The sequence below is a fragment of the Piliocolobus tephrosceles genome, chromosome 11, assembly GCF_002776525.5.
Source record: "Piliocolobus tephrosceles isolate RC106 chromosome 11, ASM277652v3, whole genome shotgun sequence".
Lineage (NCBI taxonomy): Eukaryota > Metazoa > Chordata > Mammalia > Primates > Cercopithecidae > Piliocolobus > Piliocolobus tephrosceles.
Window position 1 is genome coordinate 64,016,653 of NC_045444.1, and position 21,312 is coordinate 64,037,964.

Here is a 21,312-nt window from a genome sequence, read left to right on the forward strand (position 1 = left end):
ACTAAATTTATAATGAGTTCCTTTTAAATGAATGCAGCAGAGCAAAGGCAGGACTACCATCTGTGTACAGACTAAACTGTTCGGGGGATGGCATGGGTATGTAGTGGTTATGTTTGGAAAGACACAAAACCCAAATCCTTCTATCTAAATCTGTATAAGAGGCATATTATCTCAGTACTCTGCCATCTATGATGGCACAAAATGAAATTTCCGCTTTATCTTACATTCCATGGAAATATCTTTATTGTGAATGAGGTGGCCTACATTTATATTCACTTCTAAACAACGTCTTCTCCTTCTCATCTGATTCTGTCTGATGGAGGCCTATTTTTGCTTCAGAGGACAGATCAAATACTGCCTCTTCCAGGAAGCCTCTTCAGATCCAAGTGAGAACAAGCCTCTCTTTCCTAGGCGCCCCCAGCCTGTCTGAGAACAACTTGCTGATGATTCTTGTCTCCTGCCTTGTGTAGCTCCTGGATGACATAACATGATTGGGATTTATCTTTGTGCCTCCTATGATCCCAATACAAGTGCCTCGTATGCCATAGCAGTTTACTTCATTGTAAGAAATCTTTTGCGGTCCTATCATGCTCTATGAATTCATAAACCTTTACAGAGAGTTGGGCCATCTCAATTCCACTATAAAAATGACCTAAATCAAGGACTCTCTTCACTTAAAAACCTTCTTGTTTCCTTACAATCATATTTCATGTTGACCTTCTGTGCCAGCACATTTGTATTAATTTAATGCATTTGTAATTAGCATTGGCAAATAATAAACCCACATCCAGAAGGTTAAATTATAAAGTGTTTTTTAATTAAATAGGAATATGAGAGTCATCAAACTTAAACAAACTAATTGGAGATTTGCTTTTATCACAAATTTTATAAATATTCAATCAGATTTTATTCAATATAAAGGTAGAAGCTTCAAAGCCAGAACCTCAGTTCTTTGAGGACTCTCCCTTTTAATATAAGCTGGTAAATAAACTACTAGTTAAAGAACTTAAAATTTCAGAGCAAAAAGTACATTACTTCCACCAAGGTCAATTACTCTTCAGGGACAAAAGTAATGTTCTTTTTATTAGCAATTTGGAATAACAATTAAATAACATTCGTTTTTATTGGGATTTTTATGTAAGAACTGAGAAAACAATTCTTTGCTATAGTTATAAAAATATAGGAGAAAGTGCTGAGTTTCTGAAACACAGCAATCTTCCTATATTTTCTATCTTCCCTTAGGCCATGTGTGGTGGTGTGATCCTTATCTTACTTATAAGGAAGATAAAGACCAGGGAACAACAATACTACCGAGGCTTATAATGAAAAGCAAGCTGCAAAAAAGATGAAGTAATTATTTTCAATTTTACCACATTCTATGAAATATCGAAAAACTCCCATTTCATTTTGTATACCATGAGAAAAAGCTCTTTGATCCATGAATGGGCTAATCCAACAGCTATTCACATAATTCCTGTCTTTTAAAGGAGAATAGCAATCAATGACCAAGAAAGAAAGTACAATTCACAAAAGGCATGAAATCTTACTTTTTCATCATCTTCAGTAAATGGAGCTCCTTCAGGAATCTTATTTATCGCTTGGGCCACACCAATAATCTCACCATCACTGCTTCGGATAGGCATGCACAATAATGATTTTGTCTTGTATCCAGTTAGCTTGTCGATTTCATCATTGAATCGTCGATCCTAAAAATAAGACAAAGAAAGCATTAACTGCATGTGCATTATTGTCAGGGAGAAGGAGAGAGAGGTTTATTTCTGCATATGATACCTTATCACTGGTAACTTAGCCCCATGGATTTTTAATCACAATAACGGATTTGACTTCATTTTTAATTCACCAAAGGAATATAAATCAAAATAAGTCAACACCATAGTTGTTTGCCATAGTCAATGAAGACAGAGACTTTAAGCCCAACTGCAACGTATCAAAATTGGGGAAAAGTGTTTTTAAGGAAAGCCTATAGTATGCGATTTATGAAAATGTGTTATTTCAAAAAGACAGGATATGAAATGTCATATAAGAAACTTACATGAGCAGTATATACTAAACACTGTGAAAAATTGTTCAAAATAGAACTACTTTATTTCTAGTCAAAATGATCCTGTGAAAAAAGAATCTATGAGAACATAATGATATTTCAAAATCCTCCCCAAAAGATATGGGGTATGGGGAGATAAAAAATTTCTCTATAGAATGCCAGCTAAAATATATAAAATAAATGATAAAATTATATAGTATGTATTTTGCAACTACCAATGTAATTATGTTTACAAGCAAGGGTCATTAAGTATGCTAATATCATTGGGTGAAAAACTGTTTAACTTAAACAGTATAGTCATACAGTCTCAAGGTGCCACACCCAAAGATTCCTTATTACAAAGGTAAAAGGTGTCTTTGTAGTGAATAAATCTGGTGAACACCACCTCAAACAAGTAAACTTAGCATCACTCTTAAGAAGAAAAGTTAACACCATGTGCCTCCTGATATAATGCAACAGGAAGGACACAATATCACCAAGAATACAGTCAAATGTGTAACGTGAATCTAATTATTCAGGAAATGAAAATTAAGAAAGATGGAGATCATCAGTCATTCTATCAGAAACCTAACCCTGGATGCTTAAAAAATGTCAAGATCATGAGAGACCAAAAAAAAGTTTTTTCAAAAAATATATATAAAGTTAAACCATGAGAGCTATATCAGTTTAAAGAAGACTTAAGAGACCTGAAATCCAAATAAAATATGTGATCCTTTGCCAGAAATTCCGAAAATTCCACAAAGGATATTTTTGGAGGGACAATTGGAGAAAGTTCAGTCATATAATGGTATCATTATAAACTTGCTTAGGTATTATGCAAGTGTTACAATTATGCAGGAGAATGTCCTTATTCTTAGGATATACATGCTAGAGTATTTGGTTAGTGAAATATCATAATACCTTCAACTAACTTTCAAGGAAGGAAGGAATGGATGGAAGGAGGGAGGGAAAGAAGGGAAGGAGAGAGAAAAAGGAGGGTGGAAGGAAAAAAAGAAAAAGATTGGCTCCTGAGAGGGTAACTGTGACTAAAAATGCTCCAAGGTAGATGATAAACTATCATCCAGTCTGATGATAAACTATTTCAAGCCAGGGGTTGGAGTGAGGCTTCTTCCTGTATCTTCTGCACACCCCTGTTAAAAGAGGCTTAAAAGCACTGCTGCCTATGCTATGCCGTTATCGCTCTGTCACCCAGGCTGGAATGCAGTCATTCGATCTCAGCTCACTGCAACCTCCACCTCCCAGGTTCAAGCAATTCTCCTGCCTCAGCCTCCCAAGTAGCTGGGACTACAGATGCAAGCCACCATGCCTGGCAAATTATTATTATTATTATTATTATTATTATTATTATTATTATCATTATTATTATTGTTATTATTTTATATTTTAGTAGAGATGGGGTTTCACCATATTGGCAAGGTGGTCTCAAACTCCTGACTGCAGGTGATCCACTAGCCTTGGCCTCCCAAAGTGTTGGGAGCCACAGTGCCTGGCCAGGAGTCTTTCAATGCCACTATGAGGCCCGATTCTGGTCTGGTGATACATGAAGGCCACCCTAAACCCCAGAGACAGGAGGATCCAATTAAAGAAAGGGAAATCAAAACCCAAACAAAACCAAATCTCCTGCTCAAAATAAGTATGTGACCAAACTTTCAGAAAATCAGCAATCTGTATTAATTATTTTTAAATTTCTCTGAGGAACTACTACATGTCAGGCTATGGGCTAGATGGAAGTTGCAATCAAGTAGGTGAGGCAGACAATGTATAAATGTATATTTATATATTGTGGTAAGTGTTACTGAGAAAAAAGCAAAATGCATGAGAGAGACCGAATATGAAGGACCTATTTTTAAGGGGATCAAGGAAGTTCTCTCTGAAAACAGAACAGATAAGCTGTTTTCTCAAACATGAGTAAGAATTTTCCAGGCAAAGAGTGGTGGAAAGAACTTTCCAGGAAGATGAACTAATACATATAAGGTCCTGAAGCAGGAAAAAGCTTAGTAAGTTCCAAAAAGTCAAAGGTCAATGTGGCTAGAGTATAGGGAGACAAAGGGAGAGTGAAAGAGGGAGGCAGTGACCAAAGGGTGCCAAGTCTCACAGGCCTAGAAAGAGTTATATTTAACCCCAAATGCAATGGAAAACCTCTGAAGATCTTGAAGCAGAAGAATGGCATTGGCCACTATTTAGCACTTAGATTCTCTGCAATTATCTTACCAGTTTACTTGTTCTCCTTGCAACTAAAATATAAAATCTAAGACAGCAGAGATTTTGTCTCTCTTATTTACTGCTTCATCCTAGCATGCATATTATACATGCTCAATAATATTTTTTAAATAATTTACTCTTTTGAAAAGATTGCACTGCAATTATGCAGAATATAGAAAAGGTCCTAAGGCTGCACATACCATTACTTGGCATATATGTAGAAGCACTTTTCTAAATATATAGAAGAGAGGTACACAAATGTTCACTGCAACATTAACTATGAAAATTAAAAATGTGAAGCCATTTGAATATTGATCAAGAGAAAAATAAATTATGATCTTGTGGTTTGGTAGTGTATTATACAACAATTTAAATGAATAAATTAGAGCTGCCTATATCAACCTGAACAAATGTCAGAAACATAATGTTAAGTGAAACAAACAAGCAGCAGTCTGATACCATCTATATAATACCACAATACTTAAAAATAATACTAAATATCATTTATGGATTCAAATATGTAGCAAAAGTATAAAAGTATGCAAGGGAATAATAAACACTACATTTATATCAGTGGTTACCCGCTGAGAGGAAGGAAGGAAGTGGCATCAGGGAGAGGCATAGAGGAGGCTTCAACGAGAACAAGAAAGCTTTACTTCTTTAGAAAAACAATTCAGGGGAGCCAGGTGCCGTGGACCATGCCTGTAATCTCAGCATGTTGAGAGGCTGAGGCGAGTGGATCACGAGGTCAGGAGTTCGAGACCAGCCTGGCCAGCATGGTGAAACTCTGTCTCTACTAAAAACACAAAAAATTAGCTGGGCATGGTGCCAGGTGCCTGTAGTTCCAGCTACTCAGGAGGCTGAGGCAGGAGAATTGCTTGAACCCAGGAGGCGGAAGTTGCAGTGAGCCAAGATCACGCCACTTCACTCCAACCTGGGTGAATGAGACTCCGTCTCAAGAAAAAGAAAGAAAGAAAAACAATTCACGAGTAAGGTGGTGGTTCTCTGAAGGTTGAGTGTAATCTGTGGCACCCAAGGAAGCTGATCTCTGTTGCTTTGAACCCCACTGGTCAGACCTGCCATGTCTCAGCACATCCCTAGGGCCGACCTACCCCAGGATAGTGTGGAGCTCAGCACGTTGACCTGCCACCCAGCCGCCATTCTGTTCCCAAGGCTGCATCTATCCACTGGACTGGTGATGGGGTTGTCAGTGTTTAGCTCCAGTGTTTACCTCCTGCTTCCAGCTCCTGCTTTGAATCCTTGCTCTGCGACGGACTACTCCCTGGCTACAGCCCTCACTCTCCTTAGTCACTGGGACCTTGAACAAGTTGTTTCAGACTATGTCTGAAGACGCATCACAGAAAGCTGCCAAGGCAGGCCTTTTGGCACACTTGACTTTAACTTGGCACACTTGACTTGAACCTTTGCTGGGCTTTGTGATTTCAACTATCATGATGGGGGCATCTGCAAAGCTGTTGCCATGCTGTGGAAGCTCTGACCTTTTAGACTTAACATCTTAAAAAGTAATTCCTAACACCTTAAAAAGTACTTCTGTTTGCCTCTGCTCTGCCATGCCATTCCACTAACAATAAAAAGGAAGTAACAGATAAGATCATTGTTGAGACAAAATTCTTTGGTGCAATCATTGCTCACCTTCGGCATCCAAAGTCCTGGGCTCAAGCAATCCTCCTGCTTCATCCTCCTAAGTAGCTAGGACTGCAGGTACACAACACCACACCCAGCTATTCTTTTTTATTTTTTGTAGACACAGGGTCTCACTACATTGCCCAGTCTGGTCTCAAATTACTGGCCTCAAGCAATCCTCCCACTTTGGCCTCTCTAAATGCTGGGATCACAGGTGTGAGCCACTGCCCCCAGCCCAGAATTTAATCTTTGAGGAAAAGTTTGAGAGGATTTGTATTCGAGAAACTGTGCAACTAAGTCCCATTTTCTGGTGAGTTAATGAGATTTTTTTCCCAGAATCAGAGTATAACTAAACATTATATATGCTTTTGCATCTTCATTTACCAATCTCTTAAAGAGAATTCAGTTTAATTACTAAATACATGATCAAACATCTCCTGTATTTTTCCTGACAAGGACAGACAAAGAGAAAGACTGTTAATTCATGCATAAAGACTTTGCAGAAAATTAGACAAAATTTAAGTTTTGAAAATTTCCCCCTCTGTTCGGTTGATATCAGCTACTGATGGATCCATGTCCTCGGGAAACATTAAAATTAGAAAAAGCTGATATCTCACACTACTAATTTCTAAATCCTAAGAAGTGGAGCTTGGAAAACTGCTAAATATAGAGAAGTTCCGTTTAGGGAAGAAATCTCCTTTGTAACTGTATTAAAATATCAAACATTCTAAATGAAAACTTAATCCTTCAAATATGTTTATTTTACTTGTCCTAAAACAATCTGCCTACAAGTATAAAAGTATAAAAAATTATTATTTCCCCATTTGAAATTTTCTAATATAAAAATATATTCTATGAAATAAAATTTCTAAAAATAAAAAGCTGTATAACAAAACATATTAGACTCTTTTATGTGAAAAAAGCCCAATGTAGTAAAATATTAAGATTTTATAAACATAGATAGCTTATTCTTATCTAAAATTAAGAACTTCGTGGAGGAGGACACAGGATTGAAATAGACCAGTTGGGAAATTTTGGTGGTCCAGGTAAGGTATGAGGATAGTCTGGGTTTAAGAAAAAGGCAATGAGGGTAAAGACAAGTAGAAAAATATGTTGAAAGTTGAGTCTGTAGTACTCCCTGATGGATTGGTTGGGAGGGTAGAATAGACAAAAGACAAAGAGCCTCAGATTTTAACTTGAGAAACTGTGGATGGAAGTATCATTTACTGGAATGGGGGAGATTGAGATAAAGGTGAAAGTCTACATATGAAGAGAGTAGAAGTTGATAAATCAATTTATTAAACAAGGTGAAGTGCACCTTTGACCAAAATCAGTGGTTCTTCCCCTTGACTGCATCTGAAAATTAACTTGAGAAAGTCATCACAAATTCAATCAATCAATACTAGGCATTGGTTTTTTAAATGCTCCTCTGTTGTCCTCATATGAGAACCATTGTCCTAAATGATAAAGGTTTCAGTCATTAGTGAGAGCAATAAAATCTATCAATGGGAAACGCCTTAAAATGGGGAGGAACAAGAAGAGTGGTATGTATTCTGGTGGTTGCATAGCAATGGTGGTGTTGGCCATGATGGACTGGACTGAAAATCCACTCTGGAGTAGGCACAGCCTGTTTGCCCTTACCTTTGTGATAATCTGCATCTCTGGAAAAGAGTCTCTTACTGACCAAAACTCAACTCTGAGTCTGAGTAGACCAAGGCTATGGAGTAGGTTGCTACCCCATTGCTAAAGCATACAAAGTCACATGAGAACAACAGACACTGGGATGCTTTAGCATGACAAGGAGTCATAAAAATACTCTAAACTCTCCCCACCATCTCCTCACCTCTCTAAATCCACCTGATAAATTGATAACTTAAAGAGAAAATGTGGCCTGGCTCGGTGCTTCATGCATGTAATACCAGCACTTTGGGAGGCCAAGATGAGTGGATCACATGAGGCCAGGAGTTCAAGACAAGCCTGGCCAACATGGTGAAACCCCATCTCTACTAAAAATACAAAAACTAGCCGGATGTGTTGGTGGGCGCCTATAATCCCAGCTACTTCTACTCAGGAGGCTGAGTCAGGAAAATCGATTGAACCCGAGAGGCAGAGGTTGCAGGGAGCTGAGATTGCACCACTGCACTCCAGACTGGGTGACAGAGCAAGACTCTGTCTCAAAAACAAAAAGGAGAAAATGTAATTGTATTGATACATGTGATAAGAATTAATATTTTAATTTAAAATAAAGCTAGGAAGAAAGATTTATTCTATTAAGTCTTTGTTTGTTTTGTTGTTGTTTGTTTTGAGATGGAGTTTCCCTCTTTTTGCCCAGGCTGGAGTGCAATGGTGCAATCTCGGTTCACTGCAACCACCACCTCTCAGGTTCAAGTAATTCTCCTGCCTCAGCCTCCTGAGTAGCTGGGATTATAGGCATGTGCTACCACACCGGCTAATTTTGTGTTTTTAGTAGAGACAGGGGTTTCACCATGTTGGCCAAGCTGGTCTCGAACTCCTGACCTCAAGTGATCCACCCACCTTGGCCTCCCAAAGTGTTGGGATTACAGGCATGAGCCACCACACTCAGTCTCCATTAAGTCTTAATGGTTTTAAAAAACAATGCATCTTAAGACATGATTTGTCTGTGTCTTCGTTACACTACTTATAATTCTCACAAATTGACTCAAAACTTGATAAAATCAAATTAATCTAATCTAATGGGAGGTCAGAATTGCTGATACAATTATGCACTTTCCTAATATATATATAAATCTGTAGATTAATCTTCCAATTAGAAACAATCAAGAAAGCTGAGTCCCAAATTGAAGCATAAATTAATTATAGTAGATGAAGAAAATTAGGAAAATAATTAGATAAAGGAAAATATTACTCTGATATTATAGAGGAAAGAAAAGTTTAATAATAGATGAAATTAAAAAATAGATTTAACTAGCCAAGTAATCACCATAAATGAGTATAATAGTAGAGGAAACACAGAGCATTATGGAACACACAGCAGGGTGCCACATCTAGTCTAAGGTCAGACAATATCTCCCAAAGAAAGTGAAGTCTTTAAGGTGATACCCACTGGATCAATAGGAATTATCCAGAAAAAAAGGAGAGAAGCATTAGGGAGAGGTGGAGGAGAGCGTCCCAGAAGGAGGGAATAGTATGTCTAAAGTCCAGAGGCAATAAACGTTGGTTAATTTGAGGAACAGAAGGAAGTTGAAGATGACTCTTGTGGGAAGAGTCAGACATGGGGTAGGAAAGACAGCTGGAGGCTGATGAGAGGGTGCCTAGTAACTAGGTGTAGAACTGTAAATTTATCATAGAGGAAGCAAGGGGTCACCAGAGGATTTTAGGAAGGTGAGTGGGGGTGATATGACTGAGTCTTCATTTTAGAAAGACTGCTATGGCTACATGTAAAGAATGGATTGGAAGCAAGAGGTCCAGGTGAGAGATGAACCATCTCTGGGCTGGAATGGTGGTTAGTGGCAGTAGGAGTGGTGGAAAGTGTACTGAGTTGGGAGATATTTAGGAGGTAGAATGAATAGAACTGATTCTATGCTGACTAATTTGGAAGGTTGTGAAAGTTAAGAGAAGTGAAAATGACTCCATATTTCTGGTGCAGGTGCCTGGGTGGATAGTGGGATGACTCACTGAGTGAGGAACACAGTGAGGAACAGATTCTGGGGAATATGAGTTTTGTTGTGGACATTTGAAGGTTTAGTTGACTGTGGGTCATCAATGTGGTGCAGATGCTCAAAAAGAAGTTTGATAGATTTACATATAGATACAGACATAGACAATTTTTTTTTAATTTCAGCAAAAGAACTTAGAATGGAAAATAAAAATTGTCTAGGTAAGGATGGGAATTTCACCTAACAACTTTTAAGCCCAGGATCTTCAGAAGGTCACCACGATCACCAGCAGAGCTTCACAGAAGGCCAGGTAAGGAGGAAACAGGACTAGTAAGAAGGCAAAAAATGTGCTTATTTGTTTCTGAAAACGGAAACTTGAATAGGAAACTAACAAATGCCTCAAGGATTATAATGAAATATCATATGGAGAATGGTGCCCACTTTTTATTCACCTCCCTTAGGACAAAAGAACAAGAAATGATCTACAACAGGAGAGATTCCTAATAAATTAAGGTAAAGTAAGGTTGTTAAAATCTGGAATGAGCTGTTATAATTGTAGTAGACTCTTATTGCTTTCAGCATTTTTATGTCATAATATTTTTTCTAGCCCAGATATTTTAGTTACAACTGCTCCTGAGAAGTGCAGAAATCTTTTCCATGCCTTTTATGCAGATCTGTCTTTTGTATATAACATGCAGCTGTGATTTTTAACCTTTAAAAAGACAAAGTCACAAGGCAAAAAGCAATTTTTACTTCTTAGTGAAGGAACCGACCTGTGCGTCCTTCATAGAGAACAGTAATTGGATACATTTCTGACCCCAGATCTTGCACTTGGACCCCGCCAGCAAGTTTTGGAGTTGAATGTAGTGCCACGAAGCACACCCAGCAAAAGGATTCCCACCTTCAAGATCCACAAAGGCTGTAAAAAGCAACCTCTGAACTGAGGTTTCATGTCTTTGAGAATGAATTATGTTTAATATGCTCAAGAATCCCAATCAGCCCCCAAAAAACATGCTTTAGAAGTACGAAAGAAGCCTCGAAGCAAAAGAAATCCATCTTCTCTTTCTACTTTCCCAGAGAAACCACTGGAGGCTCCCTAAGGCAAGATTCAGAGTTGAGAATCTTATCCGGGTCCCACATTCATGGCAAAGATGGGTCGCCTAAGATCTTTTATTCCCTCTGTATTTAAGGACTCTATCCCCAATACTTTACAGTAAAATTGTCCAGTACTCATGATTAAGCCAAGAACTAATCTCGACCAACGTTTAATCTACAAGGGTGACTTTTAAAAACCAGAATCGCAAATATACCTTAGGTCTTTCACAGCCAAAATGCTCAAACTGTTCAAGTCTAAGAGTGTCCACATGATGTAATTATGTTTCCAGAACATACTTATGAGGAAACATGTAACAACAAAAGCCCCTATTAATTCCATAACACTTTCAAATGACCTTGTCTTTGAGTTACAAAATATAGCTCAAAAATTATAAAGTTATAATTGTAAATTGTGGAGAAGATTATAGAGAAAAATTGTAAAGAAATTAGAGAGAAAAGGTGAAATAAGATATGCATGTATATAAAGTATTCTTCGGCCTACAGACACTTAGACATACATAGGAATAGAACAGAGGTTGTTAATACTGGAATCACCTGGGACCTTAGGAAAGTACTTATGCTTTAGCCCCACTCCAACCAATTAAATCACAATTTGGTTAGCGGGAGGGGCCCTGGAGGGGATCTGACTTCTGGCTGTTGATCAGGGTAGGGTTAACAACCACTGAATTAGAGGGTCACTTAATAAATCCAAGGTCTCATGGGGCGCTCATGCCTGTAATCCCAGCACTTTGGGAGGCTGAGGCGGGTGAATCACCTGAGGTCAGGAGTTTGAGACCAGCCTGGCTAACATGGTGAAACTCCGTCTCTACTAAAAATACAAAAAATTAGCCAGGCATGGTGGTGCACACCTGTAATCCCAGCTACTCGGGAGGCCGAGGCAGGAGAATTGCTTGGGCCCAGGAGGCAGAGGTTGCAGTGAGCTGAGATTTTACCACTACACTCCAGCCTGGGCAACAGAGCAAGATTCCATCTCCAAAAAAAAAAAAAAAAATCCAAGGCCTCCAGGGTCTGAAGACAACGGATTATAAACCATGCTTTAGAGCTTTAGCTTTTGTTTTATTTTGTCTTTTCCATCCACTTTCCCTGAAGGCTTAATGAACTAGGCCTGCATACCTTTTTCAACATCACATTAGCCCATTGCCCCACCAAAAGATTCAGAGAAAAAGTTCAGTCTCATATTTTGTCTACATCCTCTTTCAAATGCCTTATGGAGTTGTAATATAGAGAAGCTAATGGAAATAAAAAATACAAAATGAATAATCCATTGAAACACAAACCAATAGATTGCCAAACGTTCTGAAGCTCAAAAAATTGCTTTTATTGATATATAATTTAGTAATACTCATTTAATTCTAATTCATAAAATCATCTCCTTACACTTACGACTTATCAGTAGACGTCACTTATTTTCCAGAAAATGGTTGGAAGGCAAAGCTTTCAAAAATTGATTAGTCTTTAATAACTTGAAATATATTGTTCTGCCTTTCTTCATAGAAAGAAGAACTAATTGTTCTGAATTGGTGGAAGACTTGAGATTACATTGCATTAAAACAAAGACACAGCATGTGGCAACTACATAGCTCATTCTTTAGGCCTCCTAATTTGATATTTGCTGAGAAAAAGTGAAAAATTATCATTGTTGTTCTTAATATGTATTGGCAGAATTTCCAAATTCAGAATTCAGAAATTCAGAATTTCCAAAAAGAATCTCCAAATTCTTTCCTAAAGAGTTCTAAATAGTACAAAAGATTACCAAAAGTTGTTTCTGAAGCTTCACCCTTTTATGGACCTGAAGTGATGTAGTTGGAAGTGGAGTATTTTGTACATTCACACAGGTAAGCTCTATTTGCTAAATGTTTAAAGGGCATACCTTTATTTAAGTCTTTCAAATAGAATTGGTGGTTGATAGACACCATCAAATAATGTGATATGAAATTTCAAAACAGTTATTGTGATTACCATGTTGTTTGGGGCATGTGTTTTAGTCATGTTGCTAAAGTAAACGTTGTTTGCTGATCTTACTTCCCTCTGTTCTTCCTTTCTTACTTGGCACTTTTCTTTGGTCCTGTCTTATCATCATGGCTACTATTATTTCTCTTCATTACAATAAATACAAATACAAATCTCAAGGGAAATTCACAGGAAAATGAAGACCCACACCACACTTGAAACCAAAGTGCAACTGACATAGTAAAAAAGAAAATGATGAATTCTTAAACTGCTTTAATAGACAGCCCAGATATCTATTACAGTAAGTCTGCAAATATATTTTACCTGGAGTTAAAATGCAACATCATGATCTATAAGCTTTATTGTGTATAATGAAAATGTCTAAGAAAAGGCCAGTACCTGAAGAAAGAGCTATGGGAGGGGTCAGCTAACCAGTAGGCACCTTTCTCCCTGGCACAGTGAGACCATCTAAGAACTGCAATGAATCAGGGAAATGAGGCTCTAAGGTGAAACCAGGAAGGCCAGGCAGTCTGCAAATAAGAGCAAGGGAATTATCAGCACCAAGCTGTGATTCAGACACCAGACAAACAGTCAGAAAGTAGAGAATACAGGGCAAGCCAAGGTCAAGACAGTGATGCATGAAAAGCCAGGTCCAGGTCAGAAGAACAGATGTAACAGTTAGACACTGGACACCTGGTCTCATCCATTCATCAGAACCTAACATGGACCACCTCCAACAGAGAGCTCTAGAATTTTTTCCACTGAAGACAACCGAGACAACCCGAAAAGTGGCCCAAAAATGTAACTGATATGTAGGCAGCTGTCTCAACCACATGCTGATCCTTCCCACATTTATGGCAAATACCATAATTTATAAAGTCATAGTGATATGTTATATTTTAAATTACATAAAGGTTTTATTGTTAATATACAGAAGTTACAATTCCTCTTTGACAAAAGTTTAATGTTAAAAAGTAATTTCTGACCAGGCGCAATGGCCAACGCCAGTAATCCCAGCACTTTGGGAGGCCGAGGTGGGCGGATCACTTGAGGTCAGGAGTCAAGACCAGCCTGGCCAACATGGTGAAACTCCGTCTCTACTAAAAGTACAAAAATTAGCTAGGTGTGATGGTGGGAACCTGTAATCCCAGCTACTCAGGAGGTTGAGGCAGGAGAATCACTTGAACCCAGGAGGCGGAGGTTCCAGTGAGCCAAGATTGCGCCACTGCACTCCAGCCTATGCAACAGAGTGAGACTCTGTCTCAAAAAAAAAAAAAAAGAAAAAGAAAAGAAAAAAGTAATTTTTTAAAATCTGCTTTTTAAAGCTTTTTTAGGTTTTGAAATATTTTAAAGTCACATTTTTAAATGTGTTTTAAAAACAGATTTTTAAATAAAATGTGTTTTAAAAACAGATTTTAAAATAAAAGGTGTTTTTAAAAATGTTTTTAAAATGTTCAAAATGTTTTAGGTCATACTTTCTTGTGAGAACATGATGATAAAAATACAGTGAGTACCTGATTTTAAAATCTATTTCAAAGCAACAATAATTAAAACTGTTCTAAAAATAGAAAAATTGGTGAATGAGAATAGAGAGCCACATATATGCCTATATATGTATATATACATGTGGAAATAAATGTCTATAGAAATAAGTGTATTTAGTTCATCAAAAGAGTATTATTTCAAATCAGTCAGAAAATTATGGATTATTCAACTAGTGTTATAGTTGGGAAAAAGAAGTTAGATCCCTATCTCACATCAGACATCAAAATTAATTTCAAGCAGAATAAGACTTAAATGTACTCATCTCTTAATAAATTGCAAAAGTAAAACAAAAAATTTACTCAAACCCTGGCAAGACATATTTCCTATTTTAACATGAAATACTATAGTATTAATCATTTAAGAGGCCAATATCTAGCTTTATTGAAAGGACCAGTCAAATGTCTACTTTTATACACACTAATGAGAATATAAATTAGTGCAATAAATATGGAGGGCAATTTGGCAAGAAGTAACAAAAGTCTTTAAAAAATTTTTATACTGTTTAATAATTTCATTTCTAGGAATTTATGATAAGGAAAAATTGAAAAATATCTACATATTCAACAGGAAATGGATTATATTATGATATAAACACACTACCACTAAAAAAAAAAAGGTGTTAGAATTTATTTTACATGTTATAAGTGGTTTTATTATGACATGAGAAAGTTACATGAAGAAAAGTGGTTTAGAAATCAGTAAAATTAGCATAATTTCCTAAGGGTAATGAAATTACCATCTAAGACAGCACAATAGTTCCAAAAGCGCCCTCCAAAAGGAGAGAAGTCATTATGCTACTGAATTGCCAGTAAAATAGATAGGCAACATACACCAGATGACAGCTATCAAGCTGGAGGTGGGTCAATATTCATAAATAATTTATGAAAAACCATAGCACTCTATACTTTTAGCAAGATATAAGTGAGTCTAAGCTAGTAATCCAAATGGCCCTGGCTGCTTTTTTTAGCCTCTATCATCCTAGCTAAGAAAAAAACTCTTATCATAAAAGGTCCAATTGACCTGCTACCCATAATGCCAAAGGAACTTGATGGTATTGCCTGAAAATCACAAAGAACAAAGAACAGAAAGACTGTCAAGATACTATAATTGGGCAATATTCTGATATGTGAAATGGATGGATTTTTCAACTCAGATTCTGACCCTCTCCACATTTAATGTGAAATATCACAACCTCTTATGTGGCGTAGCATACATAATCTTGGAAAACATCCTGATTTTCCAAAAGAATCAATACTATCAACTAAAAAAAAGTCAACAAATATTAAACCAGTAAATAGAAGTTTGTAAAAGATTGCTGTGAACAAGTCCTCCAGCCACAGCAGTGTGTTCCACCACTGAAAGCCCAGGTTAGAAAAAAATCAGGCATCTTCCACTGGGAAAAGGACATGGAAGCAGCTTAACACTACTTCCCACTAACCTTCCAGGTGGATCCCTGGAGCTGGTTGGTTCCATACACATTCCCTTCCCCACTATAAGTTCCTGCATCCCTGAAGCCTTTCTTCTCCATTCCCAGGCCAGGCTCTCCATTTCCTTGGTGTTCACCCTAGCTTCAGTTACAAATAAGCAACAGTGCCAAGAGTACCTGGACTCCTTGCAGAGGTTATATGGTCACATGTTCCACTAAAAAAAAAAAAAAAAAAAAAAAAAAAAAAAAAAAAATGGGGACATGAATCTCTTGCCCTATAATTTCAGAGTAGAAGTGACATACCAAAATGAAGGTGTCAACCTGTGGGGAGGTCATTCAGAGGCTGGATCCCATCAGCAGGAATCATTTGTAAATAATCTGGATGAATACAAGTGTGCCTTTTCCTTAAATAAAGCACCAAAGTGCTTTCACATAAATGTTTGAGAGTAGGAGCCCTCTAGCCAGACACACTGGAGAAATGAGTCGGCATGTTCATTGGCACTCTCATCTAAGCTATTCCACCTTAGATAGAGTTGACTAGCCCCTCTTAGAACTGTTCTCTTGCCTGCTGCCTTGGAACATGTCATTTTATTAGCCAGCTAGCAAAATGCTACAGTGGTTGTTTTATGAACTAGTTCAAGCACCTGGAATAGCCAGCTAATTAGACCATTCATATTTTTCAGATTTGGGTTTTGCTGGGCTAGAAAGATCTGATATATCGGCTAGCATTTACTCTCATGCAAATAAGAGTATCAGGAACCATTCTATAAATCTGAATTCATTTCTGAGGTGTTCCAATAAAATGAGCAATCAATTTAACCAACTAGAATTCTTCACTTTAGGATCTGCATAGTACGGAACAACAGAAGCAGTAGAAATTGCAAGAAGCCTTAGGCTACCAAAGTCTACCATCCTTCAGATGGAGTTGCAAAAACAAATTGAAAAATTTCATAGCTTCCAAGTCCCTCTGCCTTTCTTGAGAAAGGTTATCTTATAGACATCATTGGATATTGTCTTCCCCAACATAAGCCACCCATCAGCATGCTCACATACAAGTACATCTGATACATCTAGCTACACTGCACCCAACAAGAGATTTCATATAATTAGTTCCATGATTGACATGAAAAGTTTATGAAAATTCACCAAAAGCTAAGTCATCAAGTTAGCCAATTTGAAATCACCATGTCAAATAACTGATATCATGCAGAAAATATCATTTAATTCCAATACACTTTAGCTAGGAACAATAATAAAAAGAGAATTAGTGGAACCAAATATTTAAACATTTAGAATACATTTCTGAATTACCCATCAATCAAAAAATTAAAATAGAAGTTATAAAATACTTTAAAAATACTAAGAAAAATAATGTCTAACTATAAAAATATCAGGATGATTCCACATCATATATGAAAACTGTGGTCCACAGTTAGAGTGTTTTTTTTTTTTTTTTTTTTTTGAGACGGAGTCTCGCTCTGTTGCCCAGGCTGGAGTGCAGTGGTGCTATCTCGGCTCACTGCAAGCTCCGCCTTCCGGGTTCACGCCATTCTCCTGCCTCAGCCACCCGAGTAGCTGGAACTACAGGCGCCCACCACCTCGCCCAGCTAGTTTTTTGTATTTTTTAGTAGAGACGGGGTTTCACCGTGTTCGCCAGGATGGTCTCGATCTCCTGACCTCGTGATCCACCCGTCTCGGCCTCCCAAAGTGCTGGGATTACAGGCTTGAGCCACCGCGCCCGGCCACAGTTAAGAGTTCTTAAAGGTTCTGTCATAAATGCTTATCTCAGGAAAAGAAAAAAAGAAATGTTCAACTTAATAATCATCCAACCATAAGGAGTTAGGGAAAAAGAACAGCAAAATATATTCCAGAAAACTGAAAAAAATAACAAAAATAAGAGCAAAAGTTAAAGAAAATGGCAGGAAATATACAATGAAGACAATTGCTAGGGTTTAAATGTTTTCCCCCCTCAAAACTCATGTTAAAATTTAATTGCCATTGTGACATTATTAGGAAGTGAGACCTTTAAGAGGTGTTTAGGTCATGAGAGCTCTGTCCTCTGCTCATACCATTATCACTTGAGTGGGTTCATTATTGCAGAGGTGGGTCTGCCTCTCCCCAGCAGTCTTTGCCCTTTCACCATATGCTGCCTTCCACCATGTTATGCCACAGCAAGAAGGCCCTCACCAGATGCAGACACCTTGATCTTGGACTCCTTGGCTTCCAGAACTGCACACTAATAAATTTCTGTTTACTATAAATTACCTAGTCTATGGTATTCTGTTATAGCAGCACAAAACTGACTAAGACAAGAATTAACAAAGTTCAAAAGAAGAATAACTATGAAATTCTCTAGAGAGAATAATCAAGAGAGAAAAAAGAGAGAGAGGCCTTATATTTTAAAAAATCAGGAATAAAATGGGGCTAAAACTATAGCTGCTACAAAGATTAAACAAATATAATGGTGTTATGAACAACTTTGTGCCAATAAATTTGAAAAGTTAGATGAAATAAATAGATTAAAACTTACCCAAAAAATCTTTCAAAATCTAGAGAACATGAAGAGTCCTATAAGCTTTAAAGAAATTGAATCAGATATTGATTCAATTGAATAAGATATTCCCATTAAACACACACACACACACACACACATCCTCAGATCCAGATAGATTTCTAGGAAATTCTACAAAACATCAGAGCATTAGGCAATTCTAATTTATTACAAACTGTTCCATATAATGGAAAAAGAAAGACCATTCTCCCAGTTCATTTGTGATATAACCTTGCTTTCAAAACCAGTCAAGAGTATTCTAAGGGAAAAAAAAAAAAAAAAGGCTGGGCATGGTGGCTCACACCTGTAACCCCAGCACCTTGGAAGGTCAACACAGAAAGATTGCTTGAGCCCAGGAGTTTGAGACTAGAGTGGGCAACATGGTGAAACCCTCTCCCTATAAATAATGTTTTAAAATTAGCCAGGCATGGTGGCTTGTGCCTGTAGTCCCAGTTACTTGGGAGGCTGAGGTGCGAGGATCACCTGAGCCCAGAAGGTTGAGGCTGCAGTGAATCTTGTAATTGTGTCACTGCACACCAGCCTGGGTGATAAAAAAAGAAAAAGAGAAGGAAAATATAAAAATATAGACCAGTCTTGCTTATGAATAGATACAGATGCAAAAAAACCCTAAAAACCAAAAATTTTGTAAAACAAATCAGACAATGTATAAAAAAGGTAACTTTTTATGACCAAGTTGATGTTTCCTAGGAATGCAAGATTGGTTTAATATGAGAGCCATTAAAGTAATTCACCACATTAACAGTGTAAGGTAAAAAAAAATCATATCTTTATAAAGGCAGAAAAAATTAAGAAAACTCTGCATTCTCTTGTGATTTTAAACTTAATAACAACTACCTCCTCAGCAAACTGGGAATAGAAGGGAACTTTCTTAACCCAATAAAGGGGATCTCAAAAAACCCACAAAAACCTCATACCTAATGATTAAACTGAAAGCATTTTCTATAAGCTCAGTTTTAAGACAAAGAGATCTGCTATAATCAGTCTTGTTCTACATGATACTGGAGGTTCTTGCACAGTAAGGAGGTAAGAAAAAGAAATAAAAGATAAGGGATTGTAAAGAAAGAAAACATTATTTGCAGATGATATGATTGCTTACACAAACAATATTAAACAAGCTATGGATAAAAATTTAAATAAGAGTTGCTGGATTCCAAATTGATACACAAAAGTAAATTGCATTTCAAGATAATCACAACAATTAACTAAAAATATAATTTTTAAAATATACTGTTTAAAACATCAATAAACATTTTTAAATACCTAGGATACAATATAGCAAAGAATGTGTAAGACTTTTATAGTGAAAACTAAAAAAAAAGTCTTAAAAAACATTAAAGAAGATTAAATTGCAAAAAACAATATTGTATTATTGGGAAGACTGACTTCATATATCTGTAATTCCCCCTAAACTGACCTATAACTTCAGTGCAATTCCAACTGAAATCCTATCACAGTGTGTATGTGTGTGTATGTGTGAAACTCAACAGGCTGATTATAAAACTGACATGAAAGAATAAAGGGCCAGCTGAAACCAAGACCCTCCTGAGGAAGAACAAGGCATAGGGGTTGGGGAGAAGATTCACCCTACTAGATATTAATACTTTCTATGAGCTACAGAGATTAAGGCAGTGTGATGGTAATACAGGCATAGATAAATAGACCAACGGAATAATAGAGAGCCTAGTAACAAACCCATGCACATATAAAAAATGGATTTATGGCAAAGCAAGCATCACAGATCATAACAAAAGATGAACTACTCAATAAATGACCCTAGGTCAATTGCTTATTCAAATAGAAAAAAAAATAAAATTGTATTCATATCCTACACCCTAACATAAAAAAGAGGAATTACAATTAAACCAAATACTTAATATGAAAACAAATTTATAAAAATTTCCAAAGACACTATAGGAGAATAGTTTTCTTCATACCCTGTTTCAAGAATAAGAACAAAAATGCAAATTTCTATAAGATCAATAAATCAAGTTGTATTAAAATTAAGAGCTTGGGCTGGGCATGGTGGCACGCACCTGTAGTCCCAGCCAGCTACTCAGGAGACTGAGGCAGGAGAACTGTTTGAACATGGGAGGCAGAGGTTATAGTGAGCCAAGACCTCATCACTGCACTCTAGCCTGGGTGACAGAACGAGACTCGGTCTCAAAAAAAAAAAAAAATGAACCTGGATTTTCCATTAAGAATGAAAAGCAATAGTGCGCCAGCTCTGCTAAGGGACAGAATGCCTCCTCAAGTGGGTCCCTGACCCCTGTGCCTCCTCACTGGGAGAAACCTCCCAAAAGCGGTCGTCAGATACCTCATACGGGAGAGCTCTGGCTGGCATTAGGCCAGGGCCTCTCTAGAATGAAGCTTCAGAGGAAGGAAAAGGCAGCAATCTTTGCTGTTCTGCAGCCTCCACTGATGATATCCAGGCGAACATCGTCTAGAGTGGACCTCCAGCAAACTGCAGCAGACATGCAGAAGAGGGACCTGATTGTTAGAAGAAAAATTCACAAACAGAAAGCAATAACATCAACGTCAACATCAACATAAAGGACCCACACACAAAAAACCCATCCAAAGACCATCAGCCTTAAAGATCAAAGGTAGATAAATCCATGAAGATGAGGAAAAACCAGTGCAAAAAACAACTGAAAATTCAGAAAACCAGAATGTCTCTTCTCCTCCAAATGGTTATAGCCCCTCTCTGGCAAGGGCACAGAACTGGATGGAGAATGAATTTGACAAACTGACAGAAGTAGGCTACAGAAAGTGGGTAATAACAAACACTTCAGAGCTAAAGGAGCATGTTTTAACCCAATGCAAGGAAGCTAAGAACCTTGATAAAAGGCTATAGGAACTGCTGACTAGAATAACCAGTTTACAGAGGAACATAAATGACCTATTGGAGCTGAAAAACACAGCAGGAGAACTTCCTGTAGCATACACATGTATCAATAGCCAAATTTATCAAGTAGGAGAAAGAATATTAGAGATTGAAGATGAACCTACTGAAATAAGGTGTCAAGACAAGATTAGAGAAAAAAGAATGAAAAGGAATGAACAAAGCCTCCAAGAAATATGGGACTACGTGAAAGGACCAAACTTATGATTGATTACTGTACCTGAAAGTGATGGGGAGAATGGAACCAAGTTGGGA

The 21,312-nt window shown here is 37.3% G+C and overlaps 1 protein-coding gene across 2 annotated transcripts in view; it reads right to left on the reverse strand.

Moving 5' to 3' along the window:
• The window catches only part of PDE11A (phosphodiesterase 11A), a 514,093-nt gene that overhangs the window by 415,321 nt on the left and 77,460 nt on the right, over nucleotides 1-21,312 (reverse strand). For both annotated transcript variants that reach the window (XM_023212325.2, XM_026454253.1), the window contains exon 2: nucleotides 1,548-1,706. In XM_023212325.2, coding sequence (XP_023068093.1) covers nucleotides 1,548-1,706 — 159 coding nt within the window. The remainder of the gene's footprint in view (nucleotides 1-1,547; nucleotides 1,707-21,312) is intronic.